The sequence below is a fragment of the Sminthopsis crassicaudata genome, chromosome 4, assembly GCF_048593235.1.
Source record: "Sminthopsis crassicaudata isolate SCR6 chromosome 4, ASM4859323v1, whole genome shotgun sequence".
In the NCBI taxonomy this organism is placed as follows: domain Eukaryota; kingdom Metazoa; phylum Chordata; class Mammalia; order Dasyuromorphia; family Dasyuridae; genus Sminthopsis; species Sminthopsis crassicaudata.
Genome location: NC_133620.1, coordinates 353,185,451 through 353,208,483, shown reverse-complemented (window position 1 = coordinate 353,208,483; position 23,033 = coordinate 353,185,451). Strand labels below are relative to the sequence as shown.

The window sequence follows — 23,033 nt, the reverse complement described above, 5'->3', positions numbered from 1 at the left end:
ACTTAGGAGATTAAGGAAAGATGAGACTTTGTGTATGGATGGATGTGTGTATGGGTGTATATATGTCTATGTTGCACATAGAGGGGGCAGTCTAGTTTTCATTATATCCATCTCTTGATTGGACAGCAATTCCTGGATCTTTGCACAACTACTTGTTCTTCATTCCCCCCATTTTCCCCCTTTCTGGTCCCTTTTTTTTTTCCCCTGAGGCTGGGGTTAAGTGACTTGCCCAGGGTCACACAGCTAGGAAGTGTTAAATGTCTGAGACCAGATTTGAACTCAAGTCCTCCTGAATTCAAGGCTGGTGCTGTATCCACTGCACCAACTGGTCCCTTTTTGACCTGTAGCTGAAAGTTTTATATTATATAGGGTAGGGGAGCATGAAGGAGGCAGTAATGAACCAAAATGATTAAGTCTTTCCTACCTTGTAGTCACCAATCCCCAAATGCCTAAATTGTCCTCTTACTTTTGGTAACACCCCTAATTTATCTCCCCTTGTCTCTTTCATCCCCAGTCCCTGGCGTCGGAATGGGAATAAACTTTCTCCACTAAGTTATATGGACAGTCTCCATTAACCTGTTGATCTGTCCCCCTCCTCATTCTCCCCTGGCTCCCCTCAGCCCTGGGAGGAGTGTTTGTCTCAGGAGAAGTCTGGGGAGGGGGGAGACCAGGGGGAAAGGGTTTGTAAGATTGCACATCCATCAGGCGGGGATGGTCCCCCCAGGAAAGAAGCCGGCTGGAGAGACTTCCAACTCGAACAAAAAATGCAAGCGCTATTTCAACGAGCATTGGAAGGAAGAGTTCACTTGGCTGGAGTTTGACTATGAGCGAAAGTTGATGTTTTGCTTGGAGTGTAGGCAAGCTCTTGTCCGGAACAAACATGGGAAGGCCGAGAATGCCTTCACGGTGGGCACCGACAATTTCCAGCGTCACGCTTTGTTGCGCCATGTGACTTCTGGGGCTCACTGCCAGGCCCTAGCTGTCAATCGGGAGCAGCTGGCATATGAAGCTCGGGCAGGGGGAAGAGGGAGCTACGGGTACCACCAAAATCTGCCCATGAACTCAGTAGGTGTGGCCACCACCACCTCCATGGTGCCTATCAAGATGGAAGTAAACCCTGCCAAGGTGGCAGTGTTGACCACCGTATACTGCATGGCTAAGGAAGATGTGCCAGATGACCGCTGCCCTGCTCTGTTGGAACTACAGAGATTCAACCTCTGCCAGGCGCTTCTGGGCACTGAGCATGGTGATTACTACACCCTGGGCAGTGTGAAGGACATGCAGGTGGGTGGTTGTGGTGTTCTAGGGTGGGGGGAGAAGGAAGGAAAATGCTTTTCACACATTCCTTGGGTGGCAAGCCACTGGGCAGAGCAGCTTGGGCTACTCTGGAGGAAAGGTAAACAGGGGTTGGCACATATTATTTTGTCCCCTGGGGAAATCCCTTTTGAGAAGTAGATGGAGGAATAGTTCCCAGAAGTTGCCTGAATCGTAAGATCATGAATTTAGAATGGGAAGGGACCCTAAAGTCACCATTCTCACTTAACAGAAGAACAAACTGAAATTCGCAAAGACTTTCCCAAAATCTCATAGGCAGAACCAAGATGGCAAGCTAGATCTGACTCCCAGTCCAAAGCTCCTTTAATTGCAGTGGCTGGAAAAGTGACCCTGCTGTCCTTGTCTCTTCCTCTTCCTCTAATACCTTATAAACTATTGTCCCCCTGTCCATAGGAGCCTTGACTTAATATGTGTTTTGATTTCTCTCAAAATGGCCCTAGGGACCATGGAGAATCAGGTCTTCTGGCACTAAAATATCTTTTTATAAGAAAAACTATTAAAGTATGGCTTTCATCACATCCTTGCCTCCCCCAACTCAACCCCCTACGGAGTTGCCTACTTTATCTTCCTAAGTCCTAATTTTGGGAGAAGAATGAAGAGAAACTGGACTTCTGGGGCCCCACCATTGACTTGGAAATCATCAGGAAAGAAAAGTATCCCAGAATTGACTCATATCCTGAGGCACTGTAGTGGGAAGAGGACACTGGTCTTAAGGGGAGCTTAGTCTAAAAAGAAAGGCCTGATGCTCACCCCTGAGGAGCTTTCAGACAGAGGAAGGGATGGGAAGGAAATGCACAATGATTAAGAGCCTCCTGTGTCCTAGTGCTTGGCAAATGTTATCTCATTTGATAATTGATTTTAGAAGAGCAGCTAATTAGAGAGAAAACTAAACACAGGCTTGGGAGTATCTCCACTCTCATGGCAGGAGTTTGCTCTCCATGAAACCATTCCAGAGGGCATGCTCAGCTCTCCCTGCCTCTGCACAGGGCCTTTCCTCCTTCTGGGCCAGGCAGACTGGGCTTTCCGTTAGCCAGGACACCCACTGTGGCCTTGTTCTTCCCAGTGCCTCGTGGGTATCAGGGCAGTCCTTCCTCCGACCCAACGAGGGCTTCTTGCCCCGGTTTCTGGGTAGCTGAGTGGAGGCTTTTCCTGGGATATGCTTAAAGCCTTCCCTTTCTCTCTCTCTCTTTCTAACTCTTCCCAGGCAGCCATTGCCAGGGCTCTGCACTCTGAAGACTACCAGCGGCTGAAGGCGTCCCCCTTTGTGGGCCTGGTGCTGGACGAGGTTGGGGATGGTCCAGAGCCTCATAGCCTGGCCCTGTTTGCCACCCTCGTATCCCCCTGTGACGGCCAACCTGCCAGCACCTTCTTGGGAAGTGTGGAGCTAGGGGGAGGGGAGACCATTCCCAGCCAGCTTCTGGACCTTCTCAAGTCCTTTGGTGTTCCCGCACCCAAGCTGGCCTGGCTTGGCTCAGGACTGCCAAGTGAGCGTCTAGGGGACCTGGGTCTACACCTCCGGGTCACCTGCCCGCTGCTTGCTGAGCTCCACTGTCTTCCCGGCCGGGGTCACCCAGAAGCTCCTACCTACGTCAGCGAGTATGAGAGTGTCCTGGATGCTCTGTTCCGACTCTATGGCAGCGCTGGGGCCCACGGGATCCCAGAGCTCCGGGCGGCACTGGACCTTGCAGCCATCAATCTGACGGGGCCACAGCGGGTGCCCTGGGCATCCATCTTGCCGGCTGTTGAAGCTGTGGCTGCCTCTTGGTCCCACCTGGTGCCCAAGCTGGAGGCCACTTCCCCCCCTTCTCCACTCACACAGGCGCTGGCCCTTGCCCTCCGGAGGTTCACCTTCATTGCCTTCACTCACCTGCTCCTGGACATTCTGCCCACTCTGCAGAAGCTCAGTCTCCTCCTTCAGCCCGAGGAGCCTGACTTGGCCCTGCTCCCGCCCCTAGTCATCACCACTGCTGCCTCCCTGCAGGCCCAGAGAGGCTCAGAAGGACCCCACTTTCAAAGCTTCCTGCAGGCCCTGGACAATCCCAGCCCAGTTGGCAATGGGGGCAGTGGCCACTACTGCTATCAGGGGGTGGAGCTGACAGACTGCTCCCCAACAACCATCCAGAGCTTTGAAGATCTCCGGGGGGCCTTCCTAGACTCTCTGAGGAGGGGGCTATGGGACTCCTTCCCAGGGCCCTCTCTGGACATCGTGGCTGCGTTTGCTTCCATCTTTGACTCTCGCCGCTACCCACAGTCCCTAGAAGAGCTGGGAGAGCATGGGGAAGGTGCCCTTAGGTTACTGCTCCAGGCCTATGCCCCTGTAGTGGTTGGTGAGCGGGCACTGAGTGACTTCCCGCTCTTTAAACGCATTGTCTTCAGTCTGGGTCCCCTGGGCCCTCGAGATCTCTGCTGCAAGCTAGTCTGTGCCCACTCGGAGCTGCATGAGCTCTTTCCTGATTTTGCCATCCTGGCTTCGTTGGTCTTGGTCCTACCTGCTGGTGCCAGCCTTCTCGACAAGGTGGCCAGGAGCCGGGAGCTGCGGTGGTGGGACCAGGGAAAGGGAGATGGGGGCGATGTCCAGGGAAGCCACGTGGTGAAGATCGCAGTGGACGGCCCCCCACTCCACGAGTTCGACTTTGCTTTGGCCATTGAACTGTTTGAGAGTGGAGGGAGTGGGGTGGAATTTTTTGGTACACAGATCAAATGAGAAGGTCCCCTTTCCATATCTCACTTGGGGTTTCTCTTGTGTGATTTTGGATTCCTGGATGGGAGTTTAACCCCTCTTCCTGGCTTGCATAACCTTGTCCCATGTTCCTTCCCGTTGTTTTTTGTCACCCTGTGTGCCCTGAAGCTAACTTGCTCTTGCCCAGGATGTAGAGTGGGGAGGGCTGAGGAGAGGCTCGGCAATTTGGGTTCAGCTTGAATAAGGAGGTGGAAAGTTAGGGAGGATGGGAAGGGACTAAACTCATTCCCTATGTTTGAGTCCTTTCCAAAGCTTTGTGTTAAACACGTGGGCATTTTTGTCTCCTGACCCCTGGTAAAAATTTTCATGGATGTTGTGAACATTAACAATTAGGAATGAGAAAAGAACTTTGTGTTTCTGCTGGGGATGGGAGAGAAGATGATCCTGTCTGTCTATCTCTGTATCCTGCTTTTGTCACCTTTTGGGATCCAATGAGCTCAGGCCATCATGGCAAGAGGAAGGATTGGGAACTGGGAGACCTGAATTAGAGTTCTGTCTCTGTATTTGCACAAGACACAGCCTCTGTCTGAATCTTCCTTTCTCTGAAATGAGGGAGTTGGATTAGGTGATTTCTAAGGTCGTTCCCAGCTCTGGTAGTTTGTTCATCCTTATTATAGCACAATACCTTCAGTGTTAGTTGGAAGTGGAGGCCCCTATCTTCACTACCCCTTCCACCCTGCAAGCTAAGATGTCCAAGGCATCTGTGTACAGAAAGGTGTACATAGACATATAAATATATACACAGATATATTTAATAAATCTCTTATCTTTTATAGAATTAGAGACAATGCTCACAAAGATGAGTTTGGTTTCTGTTTTGGTTTTTGCTATGATAGAACTTAAGAAAGTTCCAAGTAGAATAAATTCCTATTTATTTTCTTCTTCCTCTTACATTAAAGTTTGGTTTTCTCCAAGCTCCCTTCTTATCTCCCCTCCAGCCCCTTGAGACCAAAGAGAGTACAAAATCACAATTCCTGCTTTTAATTCAACCTCACCCAAGTAAATGTGATATATATATATATATATATATATATATATATATATATATATATATACACATATATATATATATATACATATATGTATATTTTATTTCCTTTTCTTATACCCTTTCCCCATTCTAATTCTCCTTCACACACATATCCATTCCTATAAAGCAGGTGATGGGGAGTAAAAATGTCCTCTCCATGGCTTGCTTGAGTACCCCTCATTGTGGCTACTGCTGCTACTCCTTCCATCCCCCTCCAAAAAGAAAAAAGACTATTGGAGCAGATTACCTCAAGCCCCATCTGATGAGGTGGTAGTTGGTGAGGAAGCCAGACAGGTTGCAAACTGTCATGTCAGTGAGTATCGGGAGTCTCCCCTGCTTCCTCCTGTGGGCTCAGAGATGGGATGGGTGGCTGGGTGGGTATGGAAGCGAATAACAATCTTCCCCATCTTTAACCTTCCATTGAGTCCAGCATCTTGGAATACAATAAAATAGAACCATCCTAACTCTTGACTCCCAACGTCCTGCAATCTCTGTTGGTGTGTGTGTGTGGGAGAGGGGGTGTTGGACTGAGCCAGTTGGGCTGTCTCCTCCCTCTCAGAAAGCTCTGTCTCCCAGCTGGGGATGCTGGACCTGCTGCCCCCAAGAGCCCCATTAGAAGCTCCTTCTCATTGCCCCAAGATTCTTTTTCAGAGATGATCTTCTGGGTGGACTAGTCCCTTCCATCAATCCAGAGAGACAGGCTTCTGTGGTTAGTGGAAATCTCCACAGCTGAAGCTATCCCTCTAGGCTCCTTCCATATTCTTCCCCCCCTACTCTTCTGGGCCCCAGGACTAGGGTCTCCCATCTTCCTCTCTCCATCCCTCCTCTGGCCACCTTCTTTGTGTGTTTTGCCTCTCTGTGTGAGTGAAAGGCTCTGATGCTTAACCATTTGGCTCCAAAGACTTCCTTCCATCATGGGCCTGGAAATGGGGCAGGCCTATTTCTCTACTTACAAGAAAATGACCAATTTCTTTGGATAGTTGTTGTGAGCAGGAGAGGCTTGGAGTTTCCTCTAGGCCATCTTGTAAAGAAGGGAAGACTTACAACCCATCTGGTGAACCTTTTGTCCACTATTTGGCTGTTGTAAACAGGTTTAAAGAATCCACTTGGGAGGAGATTGCTAAAGAGCCCAAAGGAGTTGGGATTTTTCAAACTAAAGATGGGGAGCTGAGAGCTATTTGCTGAAGCCTCTGTTAGGGACCTACAAGAGGTCTGAAAAGCTCCCAGGCAGAGGGGGGTAAATAGTAGCTTCATTCCATGAAGGGAAGGAAGAAGAAATGTCCTTGTCAGAGAATGAGATGAAGGGAAGGATGCAAATTCTGTGAAAGCAGAATTCTTTTTGTCTTTGTGTCCTCGGGAACTAGATATATATCTAATTTTTATGGAATTGTGTTGGTTAGACTGTAAGAAGAAAAGGAGATTGGGTTTAAATTACTGAGCTGAGGAATACTGGATTAGGAAAGTAAAGAAAGCCCAACAAGGGAGTGATTCAATCCTTTGGAAGATCCTTTTAAGAAGATCCCCTGGGAGGGAGAAAAATACTTTCTGATTAAAGGATGGGTGTGATGCCTTTCACACACACACACACACACACACACACACACACACACACACACACACATACCTCTCTTTAAAAAATATACTGCCACTGATTTAACTCAACCCTAACTTGATACCTTTTATTCCCTATCCCTCCTCCCTCAGTCTGTTGTGGATATCACCTTCTCACTGCTGGGTTACCTGGTAATGAAGTGGGGGTGGGGGTGGGCGGTGGGTAGAATGACCCTGCCTCTCTTTTCTCACCTGGGAAAAGGTGCCAGCAACTGGAAGATGGATAAATTGACTACATGCTTCTTATGATAAACAGAAGGGGATTTAATTCACTTTTTTTCCTGAGGAAATTGGGGTTAAGTGACTTGCCCAGGGTCACACAGCCAGACAGTGTTAAGTGTCTGAGACCAGATTCGAACTCTCATCCCCCTGATTTCAGGGCCAGTGCTTTATCCCTGCGTCACCTAGCTGCTGCCCCTATTTAATTCACTTTTTAAAATTACTTTTCAATTAACCTTTCTTTTTCTGCTTCCCACTCCTCCTCTCAAAGAAAAAAAAAAAAAAAAAGCTTTGTGAGAAATATTCAGTTAAGTAAAACATATCCCCACATTGGCCATGTCTGAAAATGCATTCTGAATCTTGGATCCATTACTTCTTTGACCAGAGGTACATAGCAATGAACCTTGGAAACAGTTCCCTGGAATCATGGTTGGTCAATGGATTAATGAGAGTTCTTAAGTCTTTTAGAATTGTTTCTCTTCACAGTGATTTAACTCCTTTATAAATAGAAAGGGAAATGAGCATTTGGAGGTGGGAGAGCTCAGTCCTGGGATTTATACAATTTATCCCCTGACTTCTAATCATACTTTGGTGAGTTAATTTGTTTGGGGGTTCTAGCCTCCATTTTTCCAACTGAGATTTAGAGTATATGAAAAATCCATCTCATAAAAATGGCAGTCCTTTTCCCCCCTCAAATAAATATCTTGCCTCTGGCTGTGAGAATAACTCATTCTTAGGAGGGGGCAGAGAATGCGGCCGAAGCCCCCTGGTTCCTCCTGGCCCGTGGCACTTGGCAGAGCTCCAGAGCTTGCCCAGTCAGCTTTGGATTCCCTGTTTTACCCCTTCTTCCTCCCTCACTAGGCCCAGCCTCCAGCTCCCCCAATCCTCTGCTGGCCTCGCTGCCCCTGCCTGCTCGGCCCCTGCAGCCCCCACTGGACATCAAGCACTTCCTGACCTTCCACTTCAATGGTGCAGCCCCACTCAGCCTTTTCCCCAACTTCAGCACGGTATGTGTGGAGAGAGTGGTGGTGTGACGGGGAGAGGGAGAGCAGGGTCCAGGACACGGGAGGAGGGGACCAGCTGAAGGGGTCTGAGTACTGAGCTTCCCTTTTTATCCCAGAAATCAGTTGTCTTTTCCTTCCCTGTTTCCTGAACCCCATACATAGGTGTCCTCATTCCTCCTTGAGACTAACTTCCCTGTTCAGATCTAGTCCCCGGGACAAATGAGATTTCCCAATCTCTGCAAAGCTAACCAGTGTAATGAAGCCACGAGGGTCCCTTTCCTCTTAGGGGACAGCTGAAAGTGGTGAAGAACTTGGAGCCTCACCAGAAGCTCTGGGGGGAGAGAAGCCAAGGGAGTGTGGAATGTGGAGAATGAGAGAGAAATTCTCTTTGTGTGTCTCTCTGCTTGTGTATGAAAATGGGAGACTTGGAGCTAAGAAAAGGCTTTAGAGCCATCTAGCCCAGTACCTTCATTTTACGAATGAGGAGGCTGAGGCCGAGTGACTTGCCTGGGGGGGTCTCAGGTAGGATCTGGACCTAGGTTTTCCTGACTCCAAAGCCAGCACTTTCCATCACAGCAAGCTGCCCCACTGCTTCTTCCTTATGTCTCTGGCTGCTTTCATCTTCACCCTTCTCACCCTCTCTAGAGATATTATTATTAGAGGAGCTTGCGCTTTCAGTCCCATTCAAAATGGCAAAGCTGAAAAGATAATTACTCATGCCATGACAGGCAGGATACAAAGGCTAAATTAGGGTTGAAACAGCTCAGACACAGAAGAGACTTCCTCTTTGGGAGGAGAGGGAGAGTAGCTCCCTTACTGAATTTCTTTACCTTCTTTCTGCTTCTTTATACATATATTCTATTTCCCAATACTTATTGATTATTTTGTGCATGTATCTGTGAAACAGAAAAAGTGGAAAAGGTAGCAGAGAAGATCAATGCTGTCATCAGGACAGTTTGTGGCCCTAAATCACGGCTTCTGAAGGACCTCCTGGTCTTTCTCCCATTTCTGTGCAGGTTGTCTTCCTCCTCAACCCCATCTCAGACTAACAAGAGTCCTCCCAGGGCTTTCCAGGAAAGTGGATGCCCGGTTGTCTTTGTTTCTCTCTATTCCTGGGTATCTCACCCATGGTGGTTTGGAAATTCTTCCTAATATCTAACCACAATGCCTTCCTGCTTAACCCTCTCCTCCCCAGGGCGAGGGCAGGGCTCATAATTGCTGTTCTCTCTCACCCCACCTCACCTCACAGATGGACCCAGTCCAGAAAGCAGTAATCAGTCACACTTTTGGAGTCCCCTCCCCTATAAAGAAGAAGCTGTTTATCTCCTGTAACATCTGCCACTTGAGGTTCAACTCTTCGGTGAGCTAAGTGGAGGGAAAGGGAGAAGGTCTAATGAATGGGGAGCTCTCAGAGGGAATGGCAGGAGTGTTTGGAAGGAAAATGGGATCCAGATTTGTTTGGGAGGAAGGGGAAAGGTGAAGATGTGACTCAGATACTTGGAAAGAGTGCTGAACTTGGGGTCAGAAAAGGGGGCTTTGAGTCCTGGTTCTATCACTCACTATGTGCAAGTCATTTCTCTGGCTCTCAATTTCCTTATCTGTAAAAGGAAGGGGTTGGACTAGATAGCTTTAACATCTAGCTCTAAATCTACCTTTTCATGATCTTTGTTATCTGGTATAATCTCCTGTGTTCCTAAAATTTTTTCTCCATTTCTCCACTCTCTTTATGCTGCTTTCTCTCCTCATCTTGCCTATGTCATTCTCTACTCCCCTCTTACTTCTCCTTTCAGTCTCTATTCCTTTACTCCCCTGTCCCTTCACATCCCTCTATTTCTGTGGAAAAGACTTAATTCCTATCTATTTTTCTATTTGTGTTGCCAATCATAAGTGCTCTCAAGGAACTGAGAGCCTAGTAGTAGGTTCTGAGATCTTTGCTGAAAGAAGCATGATAGAAGGCGGAAAGTAACAGGAACAAAGGAGGGATTCAAGCAAAGTGTTTTAAGAAAATTAGGAGAGGGAGAGAAAACTGGTGAAGGTGGGAGTCCTGGAAGGAGAGGGAAAACTTCATGAAAGACGCAAAAGCTAAGCAATCTTCAAGAGAGATTTTCCACAGGTTCCATTTCAGGCCTAGAGGCTTATTTGTATCAATGCACAGAGTGGATATTAAGTTGGGGAATAAAGAACATCTAGTGGATCAAATGCTGGATTTGGAATTAGTAAAATCTAGGTTCAGATTCCACTTTTGACTCTTACTACCTGAGTGGCTCTGGGCAAGTTTTTAAATTTCAGATACCACATCTGTAAAATGGGAATAATAGCAACTGGCTTTTTGATTGGCTTAAATAGAATCTTATATAAAGAGCTTTGCAAATCCTAAAGCACTCTATAAGTGTAAACCATTATAACTATTATCATGTAAAATAATAATAGCCCCCATTTATGTAGCACTTTAGTGCATTGCATAACTTGCCTCATTTGATCTTCACAATTTTGAGGTAGGTACTATTATTACCTCAATTTCACAATGGGGAAACTGATGCAGACAAGAGTTAAACGGCTTGCCTAGGGTCCCTCGGCTACTGTTTGAGACAACTTTTGAACTCAAGTCTAAGTCCAGCAATCTCTTCGATGAATCACTTAAATGACTTAGAGCTAGAAACAATATAGAAATGTATTAATTTAATACTAATAATATTATTAAATATGATAAAGTTAATATTACTATGAAATATAATAAGTAAAAATAGATGTAATATTATATATTAACTATGATATAAAATAATAGAGCTAGAAAGGATATTGGAGCCAGATTGGGAGGGCTTTGTTGAACCTTTCATGCCCAGCACAAGCTTATGCACGGTTGGTGTTCAGGAATGAGTGACTATAAATGAACGAATGGTGCCTTCGTGCCCTGCTGCTTTCCTTTAGAACCAGGCTGAAGCTCATTACAAAGGCCACAAACATGCCCGGAAGGTCAAGGCTGTGGAGGCTGCCAAGGGCAAGCAGAGGACCTACCCTCCAGCTCGGGACAGAGCCCCTGGTCCACCTGCCACTCCTCCTGACAGCAGAGCTGCCAGAGAACCCCAGAACAAGGGTATGGTAGCCTGGGCTTGTTTCTCATCAAACTTCAAGTAATGGGAGCCGGGGATTCCTGCTCATTTTGCCATTTAATTACTACTTCGAGTCTGTGCCTGGGACCCCTGACCCACGCCTTCTGTTTCATCAGCTTCCTCTCCTGGATCCCCGTTAGTTCTGCTGAAGACTTTGGACTCCACTCCCAGGGAGTCGGCCGGCCTGGACCTCTCAGATGCCTCTTCGTCATCCTCCTCCCCTTCCTGCTCCCCCTCGTCCCCAGGGCCGGGGGCTGAGACACCTGGTCCAAGAATGGGGGCCGGGAGCGACATGGGTGCTGACAACCAGAATGAGAAGGGCCCTCTTTACTGTCCTACCTGCAAGGTCACTGTCAACTCAGCCTCACAGCTCCAGGCCCACAACACAGGTGAGCACTGTAGGGGGTAGGAGAAAGGGGGTGCTAGGGGAGGAAGAGGGGAAATCTATACTTTTTGCCCATTCTGGAGCGCAGGGAGTGGGGAAGGTACGGCAGCTTTGATCTTCTGATTGCCCAGATAGACCTGGGGAAGGACGTCCCCTAGTCTCAGCTCCAGTCTCTGGAGGTGAGTGATCTGGGAGGGAGAAGCCAAGGGATAGAAGGCTTCTGAGACTCTAGAACTGGGGTTCTTAACCTGGGCCCTCCTTGGCAGGGGAGTGTCTGTAGACAGACTTCAGGGTATCTGTACATTTGAATTGAAATTTAGCACTTTCTCCAGTTACAAATAAAAGCAACGAACTACTATTCTTCAAGGGGCTCTACAGACTAGGAGGCAGAGGACGAGGAGAAAGACTGCCCAAAAGAAGGGGCTAGGAATCGGGGGTTATGGCATGGAAGTGAGGAGGGAGGCTGAGAAAAGGCATCAGTACCAAGGCATAGGATACCTGGCGTCCAGCATGAACAGGATATCCTAGAGGCCTTTGTCCCTGTATTCCCACCCTTGGTCCCTGATGGGATTTCTCTCCCCTCCTAGGAGCTAAACACAAGTGGATGGTGGATGGTCATCGGGGAGCTCCTCGGAGGGGCCGGGGCCGAATCGTGCCTCGGGGAGGGGCCAGGCACAAGGCTAAGCGTGTGGGGGGGGTCCCAGCTGGCAAGCCGGGCCCAAGTCCTTCTTTCCACTGTGCTCTTTGTCAGCTCCATGTCAACTCTGAGACCCAGCTCAAGCAGGTGGGGAAAAGAAAGATGTGGGAAGGGATGGAGGTGGGGACGGCTAGGGTCGGGGTGGTCAGAGCAGACGGGAGAGGGGGAATGAGTTGGGGAGCAGTGAGTAAGAGTGCCCTGGAGTAGAGAAGGGATGGTGGATGGCCCAGTAAAGGATAAGTGCTACACTTGGGAGGGAGGAGATAGGTGGGCAAAGTGGGGAGGCCAGCTCCTGCCTTCCCTCAGTTCCTCCCCTAGCCTGAATGACAGGGGTAAGGCCCTGGGGGAATCTGCTTCAGCCATACCCTGTCTGTGCCATGTCTTTCAGCACATGAGTAGCCGAAGACACAAAGACAGGCTGGCAGGGAAACCCCTGAAGGCTAAGGTCAGTCAGCAGAGCAAGCTACAGAAACATGGGGCGCTGGCTGTGAATATCCTCAAGGTACCTGTCGCTGAACGTGGCACCCCATAAGTCCTGGGGACGGGGAGACTGGGTGGGCAGCTCTGAGCCAGGCAGAGCTGACAGGGCTGAGGTGGTGATAGGAGTTTGGTTGGGGGGGGGGAGGACAGTGTCAGGGAGAGACATCAGGAGGTGGTGATGGCGTGCAGCAGGAAGGAAGCCCACCCCTTCCTGAGCCTGCTCTGGGAAGGGAGGCCGAATTTGGCCTTTCTCTGACTTGGGCTGGGTCCAAGAATTTCCAGCAGGTGGGATGGAACGCCAGTTATGAGGGCATGCAAGGGAGGGGTGGGTGTATGTTTGGGCGAGGGTCCCCTGGAAACAGTCTCCAGCCACTCATCTTCTCTTTCTCAGCCCTTTTAATTCCTAGGGTTTCCCATCCCCACCCCCAGACAGGAAGACAGGTGATGAAGAAGAAAGTTTGGTCCATGTGCTTCTGGGAGAGAGGGGGCAGGAGGAAGGAGGAGGAAATGAGATTGGGAAGCATATTTTCATGTAGCCCAGTCTGGGGAGGAAGGATAGGGGACAGGTGGTGGTGGGCAGTTTCTTGCAGTCATAAACTTTGTGTCTTTTTCTGTAGTCTAAGCTGGCTCTGCAAAAGCAACTTACCAAGACCCTGGCAGCCCGATTCCTGCCCAGCCCCCTCCCGACTGCTGCAGTGTGCACCCTCCCAGGGCCCTTGGCTCTCCGGCCAGCCCCAGCGGCCACCACTCTCTTCCCGGCCCCCATGCTGGGGCCTGCCCTGTTCCGGTCACCAGCAGCCGCCGTGCGTCCTGCCACCGGGCCCATTGTCTTTGCTCCATACTGATCCCAACTTCCCAGCAGTTCTGCTTCCCAGCTCCTTCCCAGCTCTCTTAGCCATGGAGCAACGTCTCTACGATCCGATGCGGGGGAGACGAAGCCCACTTTTAGAGTCAGCATCTTCTCCCTCCACAAGAATTGGATGAGATGGCCCGTAAGGTCTCTCCCAACTAAATCTGACCGTGTGCTTAGTACTTCCAGTTCAGGCCAGGTAGCCAACCCCTGCCATTGTGGGGCTTCGGAATCAATCGTCTCCCTCAGTCCCTAGTCAGATAAATTCCCTAACTTATCTGGTGCCATCCCTGGAGCCTGCAGTTCAGATGGCCCTGTAGCCAACAGCCAAGGTCTCCCCAGCTCCAGGAGCTAACGGACTCCCAACAATCTATGCAAAATCTCCAAAGCCAGCTCCATGGTGTTCTCACTTTTCAAGGGAAACGGGAGGGAGGCAAATCTGGTTATCCCCCTACCCCAGGGCCTGCCTCTGACTGGCGGGCTCCCAACCCCGGGATTCTTAGCATCTTTAGTTTTGCCAAGTATGTTTCTTTCTCTGTGGCCCAAGAGCAAGGGGCAAGTTTATGACCTTTACTTCCTGATTTGGGGGATGTCTTCCACCAAAAGGACCTCTCCACCCGATTCACATAATTCTTTGGAGGACCACGGGAAGGGGATGTTGTGAGGGAAGAAGATGGGGTTGGGGCAGTATTCTCCTTAGGGAGTATGTGGACTTGGGGGAGAAGAGGGACAATTCCAAGTCTGGGCAGTGCTGAGATCGGGGAGGGAGGAGACTCCTTCCTTCTCTGAAGGATCTATGGTGATGGGGGGGGGGGAGCGAGGAGAGAGCTTTGGGTGGGAATGGCAGTAGTCCCATTCTTTGGCTTGGCTATGAAAGCCCCTTCCTGTCCTAGACTTGGCCCTTTGTCAGATCCCGCTCTGCTCTCTTCCGGGATGAATGCCTGGCCAGCGTCTGCACCTTCTCAGCACTCCGTGCCTCCTGTCTTTTAAATCTTATGGAACTAACAGGCTTTGTCTCCTTGTTCCCCGCTTCTGCACCCCCACTCTATTCCCGTGCACTTTCCCCTCCCTCCTTCAGAAAAGCCATTCCTTCTTCACAGCCAGACCCCAGCACCCTCTACATCTACGCAGGCAGTAAAATTGGAGTGGGACCCAGCCTGACCCCACATTTCTAACGGTGTTTTTGAGGCCTCCCCTGCCCTACCTCCTAGGACTTGGCCAGTATCCTCTGCCTGCTTTTTCTTCAGATGTTTCCAGTGGGAGAACAAGAAAAGGGATGGGGGGGGTTTTATAACAAGCTCTTGTGGCTTTATTATGTCCAACTCGTCAATAAAAGAATCTGGAGTTCAGGTGTGTCTGTATTACCTCTGCCCCACTGTGTTCCCTGTGCTAGGCATGGCTGAGGAGGCTTTCGAAGTACCCCAAGGTGATATTTTCACCTGACAGCCGGCGAGTTGGGAAGGGGGTGCCTGATGGGGGCCGAAAGGCACACCGCGGCAAAGCGTCCTCCCTTCCGGAGCACATACCTAACTGATGATCAGTCACTGAGGCTTGCGGGGGCCACTTTGTCCGGCCAGCCCTGGGGGATGTGAGGTGCTGTGCATAGGCTTCATTGTGGGAAGCGGGGCAGTTATACACAGAGTACAGGTGATGTGCTTCCTTATGGGAGGTCGGAGTAAGTATAGATACAGAACCATGTGTTCATTATGGGAAGTAGTGACAGTTACAAATACAATATAGGTCATCATGTATATGCTTCATTGTGGGAGGTAGGGACAGTTATACAGTATAGGTCACATTTATTATGGGAGGTAGGAATAGTTTAAAGTTTAAGTCATGTATGTTCATAATGGGAGGTAGGGGTAGTTGGTACAGTATAGGTCATGTATAATTCATTATGGGATAGTTCTATAGCATACATCATGTATATCCTTCGTTATAGGAGGTAGGGGTAGTTATAAATGCAGTACAGGTTAAAATTAAATATTTAAAACCCCCACCACCGGGAGCGGGAGCGCGGTGGGCCAGCAGAAGCCCTAAGTCTATCCCCCGTAGGAGGAGGATCCCTGTCTGCCGCAGCCCGGTTCCCCGCAAGGGCTCGGAGCAGCTGCTGCGGGCTGTGTTTCTGCCCCCTGGTGGCTGAAGTCAAAGGGAGCGCTTTCACGGTACTAACAGCTAGAGGACAGGAGGGCTGGGGCCGGATGGAAGGAGTTCCGGAGCCATCCCGTCCTCATGGGGAGGCCCATAAGGGGAGCGCCCCTTGGCCCAGACCACCCGGCCGGGAGGGGCGGAGGCCGGGCCCTGCTCCCACCGCAGGGGTCCTTCATCCCACACTGAGGCCCCGGAGGGGAGCGCCTAACTCCAGGTGCTTCCCCGCGCTCGGCCTCCTGGAGCCTCGCCCTCCCGCGCCTCCTGCTGGGCTCCCTTTCCCAGGGCCCGTGCGGGTGCAGGTCCTGGGGGCCACAGCCGCGCCCTGACAGACCGGACAGGGCCCGGAGCGGCGGCTGTGGAACAGCTGGCGCTTTTTGGGAGGGAGAGAAGCGGCAGAGTGAGATGAGGTGGGGCGCCCCCCTGCGGGCTGCCTGGGGGAGGCAGGATGGGGAGGGGACCTGGGGAGGGGCAGGTGCAAAGAGCGGGGCCTCAGCCGTCCAAGGAGCCGCTGCCCTTGTTTTTCCGGCTGAGAGGGAAGGCCGACTTGCTCTGGGGCTGGGTCATCTTGCTGGCCAGGTAGACGAAGGGCTCCAGCAGCGAGCGGCGGTCCGCCACCGAGACTTCCCACAGCTTCACCTTCTCCACCTTGGCCCAGTGCTGGGCCACATCGGGGTCCACTCGACGCTGCTCTTGAAGGTCACATTTGTTGCCAAGGACGACGATGGTGACCTGGGAAAGGGCCGCGGACAGGGGCAGAGTGAAGACAGCACCGGGAGGCAGGAAGCCCCGGGTTCAAATCCTGATGCAGAGGTCTAATAGTTGCTACATGTAAGTCACTTAAGCTCTCTCCACCTCAGTCTAAGCCCGGGATCCTCATATTTTAGAAACTGATCCTGTCCATGAAATCTCCTGTAAACTTTAAAGCGGCCTACTGACTCCAAATGTCAGTTACCATGGCTGCTTAAAGCACCGGGTCAGGAGCGCATGCTCCGCCTCTCCCAGCACTTGCACTCTGCTCTAAACAAGATCTTTTTTGTGTGTGGGAGGAGCAAGTGACTGAAACAAAGGCAGTGAGATCTACCGGGAGCAGCTAAACAAACTGTGCTCTAGGAGCAGCTTTTAAGACTGGTTCACTCTACATGGGCTCTTATAACCGAGTCACGAAATAAGATTTTTTATCAGTAAATGTTTGATTTGTGTATCTATTTTATATACCTATGTACTCGGGGTCATGTAAAAATTCTCGTGCGAAAAGGGGTAGGGAGTAGAGAAAGTCTAAGAAATTTTAAGAAATGACCATAATGAATCCAGAGAACTCGTGCAAAGGGAAGGAAGCAGTCCGAAAAGCAACATACACAATGACTATAACAATGTAAATGGCAAGAGCAAGAAAAAGGTTACAAAATTAGAAAGAAACAAGCTTGGCAACAAAGAACAGAGAGGAAAGATACAGCTCTCTCAACTCCTTTGCAGAAGTAAGGGTCCGCAGGTATGGAATACTAACTATGTGTAACATCAGATTCTTTGTGGTCATCGATTTGATTTTTTTCCTCCCTCTCTTTCTTTCTTTTTTGATATAAATAACTGTGTGGGAGGGGGAAGGGGGAAGGGTAGGAACACAAGGAAAAACCTAGGAGATCCACAAACAAAACAGCAATGAAAATCTATTTTTTTTTTAAAGTCTGGGTGATGAATTTGGGATAGTTTTCTTTTTTTTCTCTCTATCTTTATTGTAAAATTTGGTGTAGCCTCAAGCAATCTTATGCCATGCTACAGAGCTCTACAGAGCATGGCATCTGTAAAACATGCTCTACTGTCTGGGCATGTTGTTTATGTGGGAAGCTTCCTCTCCCACCTGGTCCCTTCCTTATGCACAACTCTTGTTCTCTTTGCTGGTTACCGTAATTAGTAAGGTCCCTGATGAGAGCAGTAAATAGAATGCTGGCCTAAGTCATAAAGACCTGAGTTCAAATGTGATCTCAGTCAGTTATTTAAGCTAGATTACTCTGGGCAAGTCACTTAACCCTGTTTGCCTCGGTTTTCTCATCTATAAAATAAGCAGAGAAGGAAATGATAAACCCTCCAATATCTTTGCCAAGAAGACTCCAAATTGGGTCACCAAGAGTCAAATATGACTGAATGACAGCAAAAAGTCCTGATGCTCTCAATTCCAGCTTCTGCCCACTGTCTTCTTACTCCTAGGAGACCTAAAGGAGTCCTGCCCTAGGTCCCTCTGCAGTCCTCTGAGGGCTCAGAAATCGGAGATCTGGCAGGCCCAAATAAAACAGTAGTGGCCTCCTTGGACCGTATACCTCCTCCACTAACCCCTAAGGTCTCTCCAGAGCAACTCTGCCTGCCATACGTAGCTCCTTCTTTTTGTTTTTAATTTTATTTTAAATTTATGGAATAAAGCATTTCTGTAACAGCATGATTAAAAAATAAAGATTGCACATGAAACTGCAAATCTATCACATATAATTTGCTATTATATATATATACACAGTTATCATGTAAATTTTTTATTTTTTCTCTTCTCTCCCCTTACTCTGCTCCACTCTACAGATAACTATCATTAGACATAAATAGGAATATAAATGTGAAATTATTCTTTACATACTTCTACTTATTAGTTCTTTCTCTGGATATAGATAACTCATCTTTCCATTTTTTAATTTATGTATGTATGTATGTATGTATGCATTTATTTTTTTTTCCCTGAGGCTGGGGTTAAGTGACTTGCCCAGGGTCACACAGCAAGGAAGAGTTAAGTGTCTGAGACCAGATTTGAACTCGGGTCCTCCTGAATTCAGGGCTGGTGCTCTATCCACTGTGCCACCTAGCTGCCCCAATTTATGTATTTATAATAGTCAATATGACAGTCACTCAAAATATTCTTAAAACAATATCATTGCTATTACGTAGTTTTCTCATTCTTCTCATTTTGTTCTTCACTATTTCATGCAAGTCCTTCCATGCTTTCTAAAATCAACAAACTCATCATTTCTCATAGCACAGTAGTATTCCATCGCAACCATATACTACAACTTATTCAGGCATTCCCCAATTGATGGAGATCCCTACAATTTCCAGTTCTTTGCTATAGCAGAGAGCTGCTATAAACATCCGATTTACTTTGAAAGTTATAAATTATTATTTGTGAATTTCCCATCTTATTTTTGCTCTTTTCTTTCTCAGCCTTTCTTCTTACTCTATCCCTGTTATCTTTTTCCCCACCTTCCCAATCCCAATCCACATACCCCTTCCAAAGTCCCTCCCCTATCCTCCCATCTTCCCCAGTCTTCTTATATGATCAGTACTTTTAAAACTGTCATCATTAATAAGGTAATTTGAAAGAAAGATTGGGGCTGAGTTGTGTATAATGTGGTGATTCATACCTCCTTCTTGTCCTTTGATTTGTCAATCTCCTTCTTGAGTAGTTCCACTCTCTGGAAGGACTCTCGGCTGTTAGTGCTATAGACAAGGACATAGCCGTCTGTACAGGAGAAACAGTGCCTGGGAAGTTCTGCCCCATCTCGAAGGCCTCGTGTGTCATAGAACCTCACTTGCTCCCGCACACCTCGGTCAGTCTCGATTGAACCCACATAGATGTCTTCCTGGGTTTCAATCATCTCAGAACCTGGAAAGGGGATAAGTTGTTTTTTGTTCATTTGTTTTTTTTTTTGTTTTGAGGAGAGGATAATGAATAGGAGCGAGTAAAAGCAGATATTTCCTGAGAGTCCAGTCAAGGTCTGAGGGTACTCAAGTGTGAGAAAAGGTGAAAAAGTGAGGGTTGCTGAGTGTGGGGTTAGAATCAAGGGATCACTAAAATTTTTTTAGTGCACTTTGATATTTAATTAGTGATAGGACCTGGATTTCATTGGAATAGGGAATTCTCAGGTAAGGAAACTCCCTCTACCAATTTAAATCCAAGGCACCTTTCTTTGTAACTTCAGTCTTAGAGTGCTACCTACAGCAGTCTCCACAGTCAGTATGTGTCAAAAGTAAGGCTGAACCCAGGACTTCCTGCCAGAGGTCCAGCTGTCACATAGATTCTGACATGTCATGATTCCTTGAAACATCAATTAGCAATGTGCAAATATCCTAACTAAAGCTTTTGTTTCTGCATCTTTTCTTGGAACCTGAGCTTTCTTCTTGACTCTATTGTGAGGGCTCTCTCCAGGCCGAGATGTGGTTGCCTACATGGTGGTCCTTGGACTCTAGATGTGTGTGTGTGTGTGGAGGAGCAGAGATCTAATTTCTCCTTTCCGAATCCCAGCACTTACCTACTACATGGTTACCATACAGTAGCTGTTCTAGGATCGAGGTCTTTCCCACCGAAGCCTGGCCACACACAACCACTTTGCAGCTCTTCCCCATTGACCTCTACCCTGGAGAGGAGACAGGCTACACTGAGATGAAGAGCAGGGAAGAAATGGAGAAGACACAACAGGGAGGGGTCAGCTCAGAACGGGATGTCTTGAGGATACAAGTTCTGAATTTGACACATAATCACTGGGGATTAGGACTCTTCCAAACTAATGGGTTGATGGGTTTGTAGCTGGGAAGGAGAGGGGAGGGGAGGATTACCGTGAGGCTCTCTTTCTAGGTCTCTCTGGCTACTAGGATATACTGGGAACCACCTGCTAAGGCCACAATAACTCTTCATCTCAACCTTCATCTTCCTTTTAATTTAAAAGAAAAATGATCTCAAAGTCAGTTGTCTGGCTAAGCCAGATTAACTGGCAGAGGTTAGGGTTTAGCCCAAGAAAGGAATGCTTTCTGTGAGAACTACTCCACCTTGCTGCCCAGATCCTGCCAAACCAGCAACGTAGAGCAAGACCATTGAAAGATGTGAGTTGAGATTAAAGAAGCCAAAGCTGAAAGGATTGAAGGGGCTTTGAATATGTGTGTTGGATGATTGCAGGGAGGAGTCTCATGGTGGTATGAGTCATTTTGTTGCTGAGAATATAACAAAACTCATGAGGATATACCTCCAAGGAGAGGCTCTCAGACACAATAGGGGTCCTAGGACACAGAAACACCAGACATAGGCTCCTAAACAGAATGAATTGGGACCAAGAGTTCCTCAGAGATAGCTTCAGATCCCCAAAAAACTAATCCTATTCCCCTTCTCCCCCAAGATTCTCAACCTAGAGAAAGAAGCCTTGGGGCAGGGGGAGCAGAGGCAGATGCCCTCCCCAGAAAGGGAGTCAGACCCAAAATGACCCCACAGAAGGAACCCTGGACAAAGGCAAGACTCTCAAGAGAGGGAACCCCCACATGGAGTAAGAATTCCTTAGAGTCCTGGAACCTGGGACAAAAAACATAACCTCATTTTCAGGTTCTTCACCTTCAAATGAAGGACTTCTAAACTTTTGCTCTTAGCTTTTTATACCATTAAAAATTATTGAGCCTCTGTCCAAAGAGTTTTTTCTTTATGTGGAATATATTTATGGATATTTACCATATTAGAAATAAAAACTAATTTTGTAGATCCTCTCAAAGGATTTTAGAGACCTCACGGATTCCTTGGGCCACACTTTGAGAACTACTGTAATCTATGGTTCTTCCCAGATTGGATTCCCATATTGGAACCAGATAGACCTCCCCCAAGAGGAAATCCCCCAAGAGGAAATCCTGGGCAAGGAGCTCGAAGGGGAAGAGGACACACTAGGGCTTTTAGGGGGCAGAATCTTGAGTTTATTTGGGCAGTGTGCTCCTAGAGCTGAGCTGCAGCAGGCCCTGGTCACCAACTGCCCAAGGGCAGCCCACATCCTGCTCTGTGACTTTCAAGACCGTCCAGCCGGGGCAGGACGGGAAGTGATAGCTGCTGTTATCGGTGGTGCTGGGATGCTGCACCCATCCCTCCACCCGGGGGATGTCCAGGGTACCCAGAAGCAAACTGAGAACAGAGGCCACCTACCTACGGGGGGTCTCTCCTGTGGTAAGAAATCTCTAATCGCAGAAGCAGCTGATGCTGACAGCGGCAACTTCCCACTTCCTTCCTAGACCTTGAAGTCATCCCCGCCCCCCTGCATCCGGTGAGCAGCAAGAGGAGCCCGGCAAGCAAGGAATGCAGAAGAGGTTACATAGCTCCCTCTAGAGCCATGGCATGGGGACCAAACTGGGATTGAGGAGGCCACAGATCTTTACCCACTAGAGCTGATGCTGAGGATTTGTTTTCCTAATTGGAAAAGAAAAGGATGGTCAGCAGATTTCTGGGACTCTTTTAAGACCAGAAGAATGGGGGTTCAGACCAGTGCCAGTCTGGAGGTACTGGCAATCTCAAGATCAAGGATATGGGGTAGAGGGTGCGCTAGCTCTCCCATTTCCCTTACTTGGTTTGCAGCACTATACAAATCCACAGGATTCACTTATCAATTCAACAAAGCATTTATTAAGCACCATTAGGCATCTACTATTAAATGCCTCTCCCTGAAGGAATTGTAAAGAAAAAAAAAAAAAACAAAAACGAAATCACTGCCGGAGGAGAAGCATGCTGTCAGTTGAGGAAAGGGAAACAGTATGGACACATTTATAGGAAGTCCATGCAGGGTAGAAGTACTGGTGCGGAATCAGGAGCAGCTTCCTGTAGCTGGTGACACCTTTGCTGACTTGTATGAAAACCCTGGATTTTAGAGCTGAAAGGGATGGAGAGATCACATCTATGCCAACTCCATCCTTTTGCCAAAGAAGATACAAAGGTCACAGGATTTAGCCCCAGAAAGGATTCAGCCCTGGTTTTTCCAAAACTCTTGACCCCATGATGCGGTTCATTTCATTGAACACTGAACTCATTAATTCGACTGGACATGGAACAACCAACCTCCTTTTTGATCTGTCAGTAGCATTTATTAAAGGCCTACTATGTGCCAAGCACTGGGGGCCTACAGAAATGAAAACAGAGCCTAACATGGCGCCTGTAGTTTCTGCATCCCTGTTGTCAACCTAGAGTTTATGGGGCAGGGCCACATCGGTTGGGCATGGATTTGCACGGCTGCCAACAGGAGGGGCGTTTGGGTTACTTTAACCTGGCCTCGGGCGTGACCTCCCCATGTCGGGTGCTGTAGGCTGGCTGAGAGCACTGCGGGGACAGGAGTTTATGGTGGGCCCTGGACCAGGGGATACGGGCAGGTCCCTCCTAAATCAAAGGGGGCACCCGCGGGTTAGTGCTGAGATGGCACTCCCGGGCGACCCACATGAAAGGCGGCCCATAAAACAGCTCGGAGCATCATGAGGGGGAGGCCCCGCCGCGCTTGGGGATCTCGGGGCGGGGATGAAAGGCGCGGGCCGCGTTCCCCTGGCTTGGCTGGGCAGGGCTCCGAGGGCCTCCCTGCCAAGTACGCCGGCCGGCCCTCCGTCCGCCGGACTCCCGAGGCCGCTTCAGTTCTCCTTTTCTCCCGCACTGAGCCAAGGGAGAA

The 23,033-nt window shown here is 48.8% G+C and overlaps 2 protein-coding genes across 8 annotated transcripts in view; one reads left to right on the top strand and one right to left on the bottom strand.

The window, feature by feature from the left end:
* ZNF385C (zinc finger protein 385C) overlaps nucleotides 1–14,810 on the top strand; it is a 42,115-nt gene extending 27,305 nt beyond the window's left edge. The window contains exons 3-9 of one of the 5 annotated variants that reach the window (XM_074261550.1): nucleotides 7,797–7,942; nucleotides 9,189–9,299; nucleotides 10,868–11,033; nucleotides 11,166–11,438; nucleotides 12,022–12,218; nucleotides 12,520–12,633; nucleotides 13,229–14,810. In XM_074261550.1, coding sequence (XP_074117651.1) covers nucleotides 7,797–7,942; nucleotides 9,189–9,299; nucleotides 10,868–11,033; nucleotides 11,166–11,438; nucleotides 12,022–12,218; nucleotides 12,520–12,633; nucleotides 13,229–13,456 — 1,235 coding nt within the window. In that variant the 3' untranslated portion in view covers nucleotides 13,457–14,810. Of the gene's footprint in view, nucleotides 1–514; nucleotides 1,285–2,539; nucleotides 4,874–7,796; nucleotides 7,943–9,188; nucleotides 9,300–10,867; nucleotides 11,034–11,165; nucleotides 11,439–12,021; nucleotides 12,219–12,519; nucleotides 12,634–13,228 lie in introns of those variants that run through there. The other 4 variants (XM_074261549.1, XR_012481219.1, XR_012481218.1 and 1 more) reach the window with 4 other exon arrangements.
* A 388-nt stretch (nucleotides 14,811–15,198) lies between these two features.
* Nucleotides 15,199–23,026, bottom strand: NKIRAS2 (NFKB inhibitor interacting Ras like 2). 3 transcript variants are annotated; one of them, XM_074261554.1, is made up of 5 exons: nucleotides 22,812–23,026; nucleotides 21,536–21,796; nucleotides 19,896–20,000; nucleotides 19,008–19,249; nucleotides 15,199–16,341 (listed from the first exon to the last, which is right to left on the bottom strand). In XM_074261554.1, exons 3-5 carry the CDS (start codon nucleotides 19,987–19,989, stop codon nucleotides 16,102–16,104), a joined length of 576 nt encoding a protein of 191 aa, XP_074117655.1. In that variant the 5' UTR covers nucleotides 19,990–20,000; nucleotides 21,536–21,796; nucleotides 22,812–23,026; the 3' UTR covers nucleotides 15,199–16,101. The 3 variants fall into 3 exon arrangements, with proteins under 3 accessions (XP_074117655.1, XP_074117657.1, XP_074117656.1); XM_074261556.1 differs by having other exon boundaries at nucleotides 15,199–17,032; nucleotides 22,812–23,019; XM_074261555.1 differs by lacking the exon at nucleotides 22,812–23,026 and having other exon boundaries at nucleotides 19,896–20,021.
* Nucleotides 23,027–23,033: the final 7 nt, after the last annotated feature.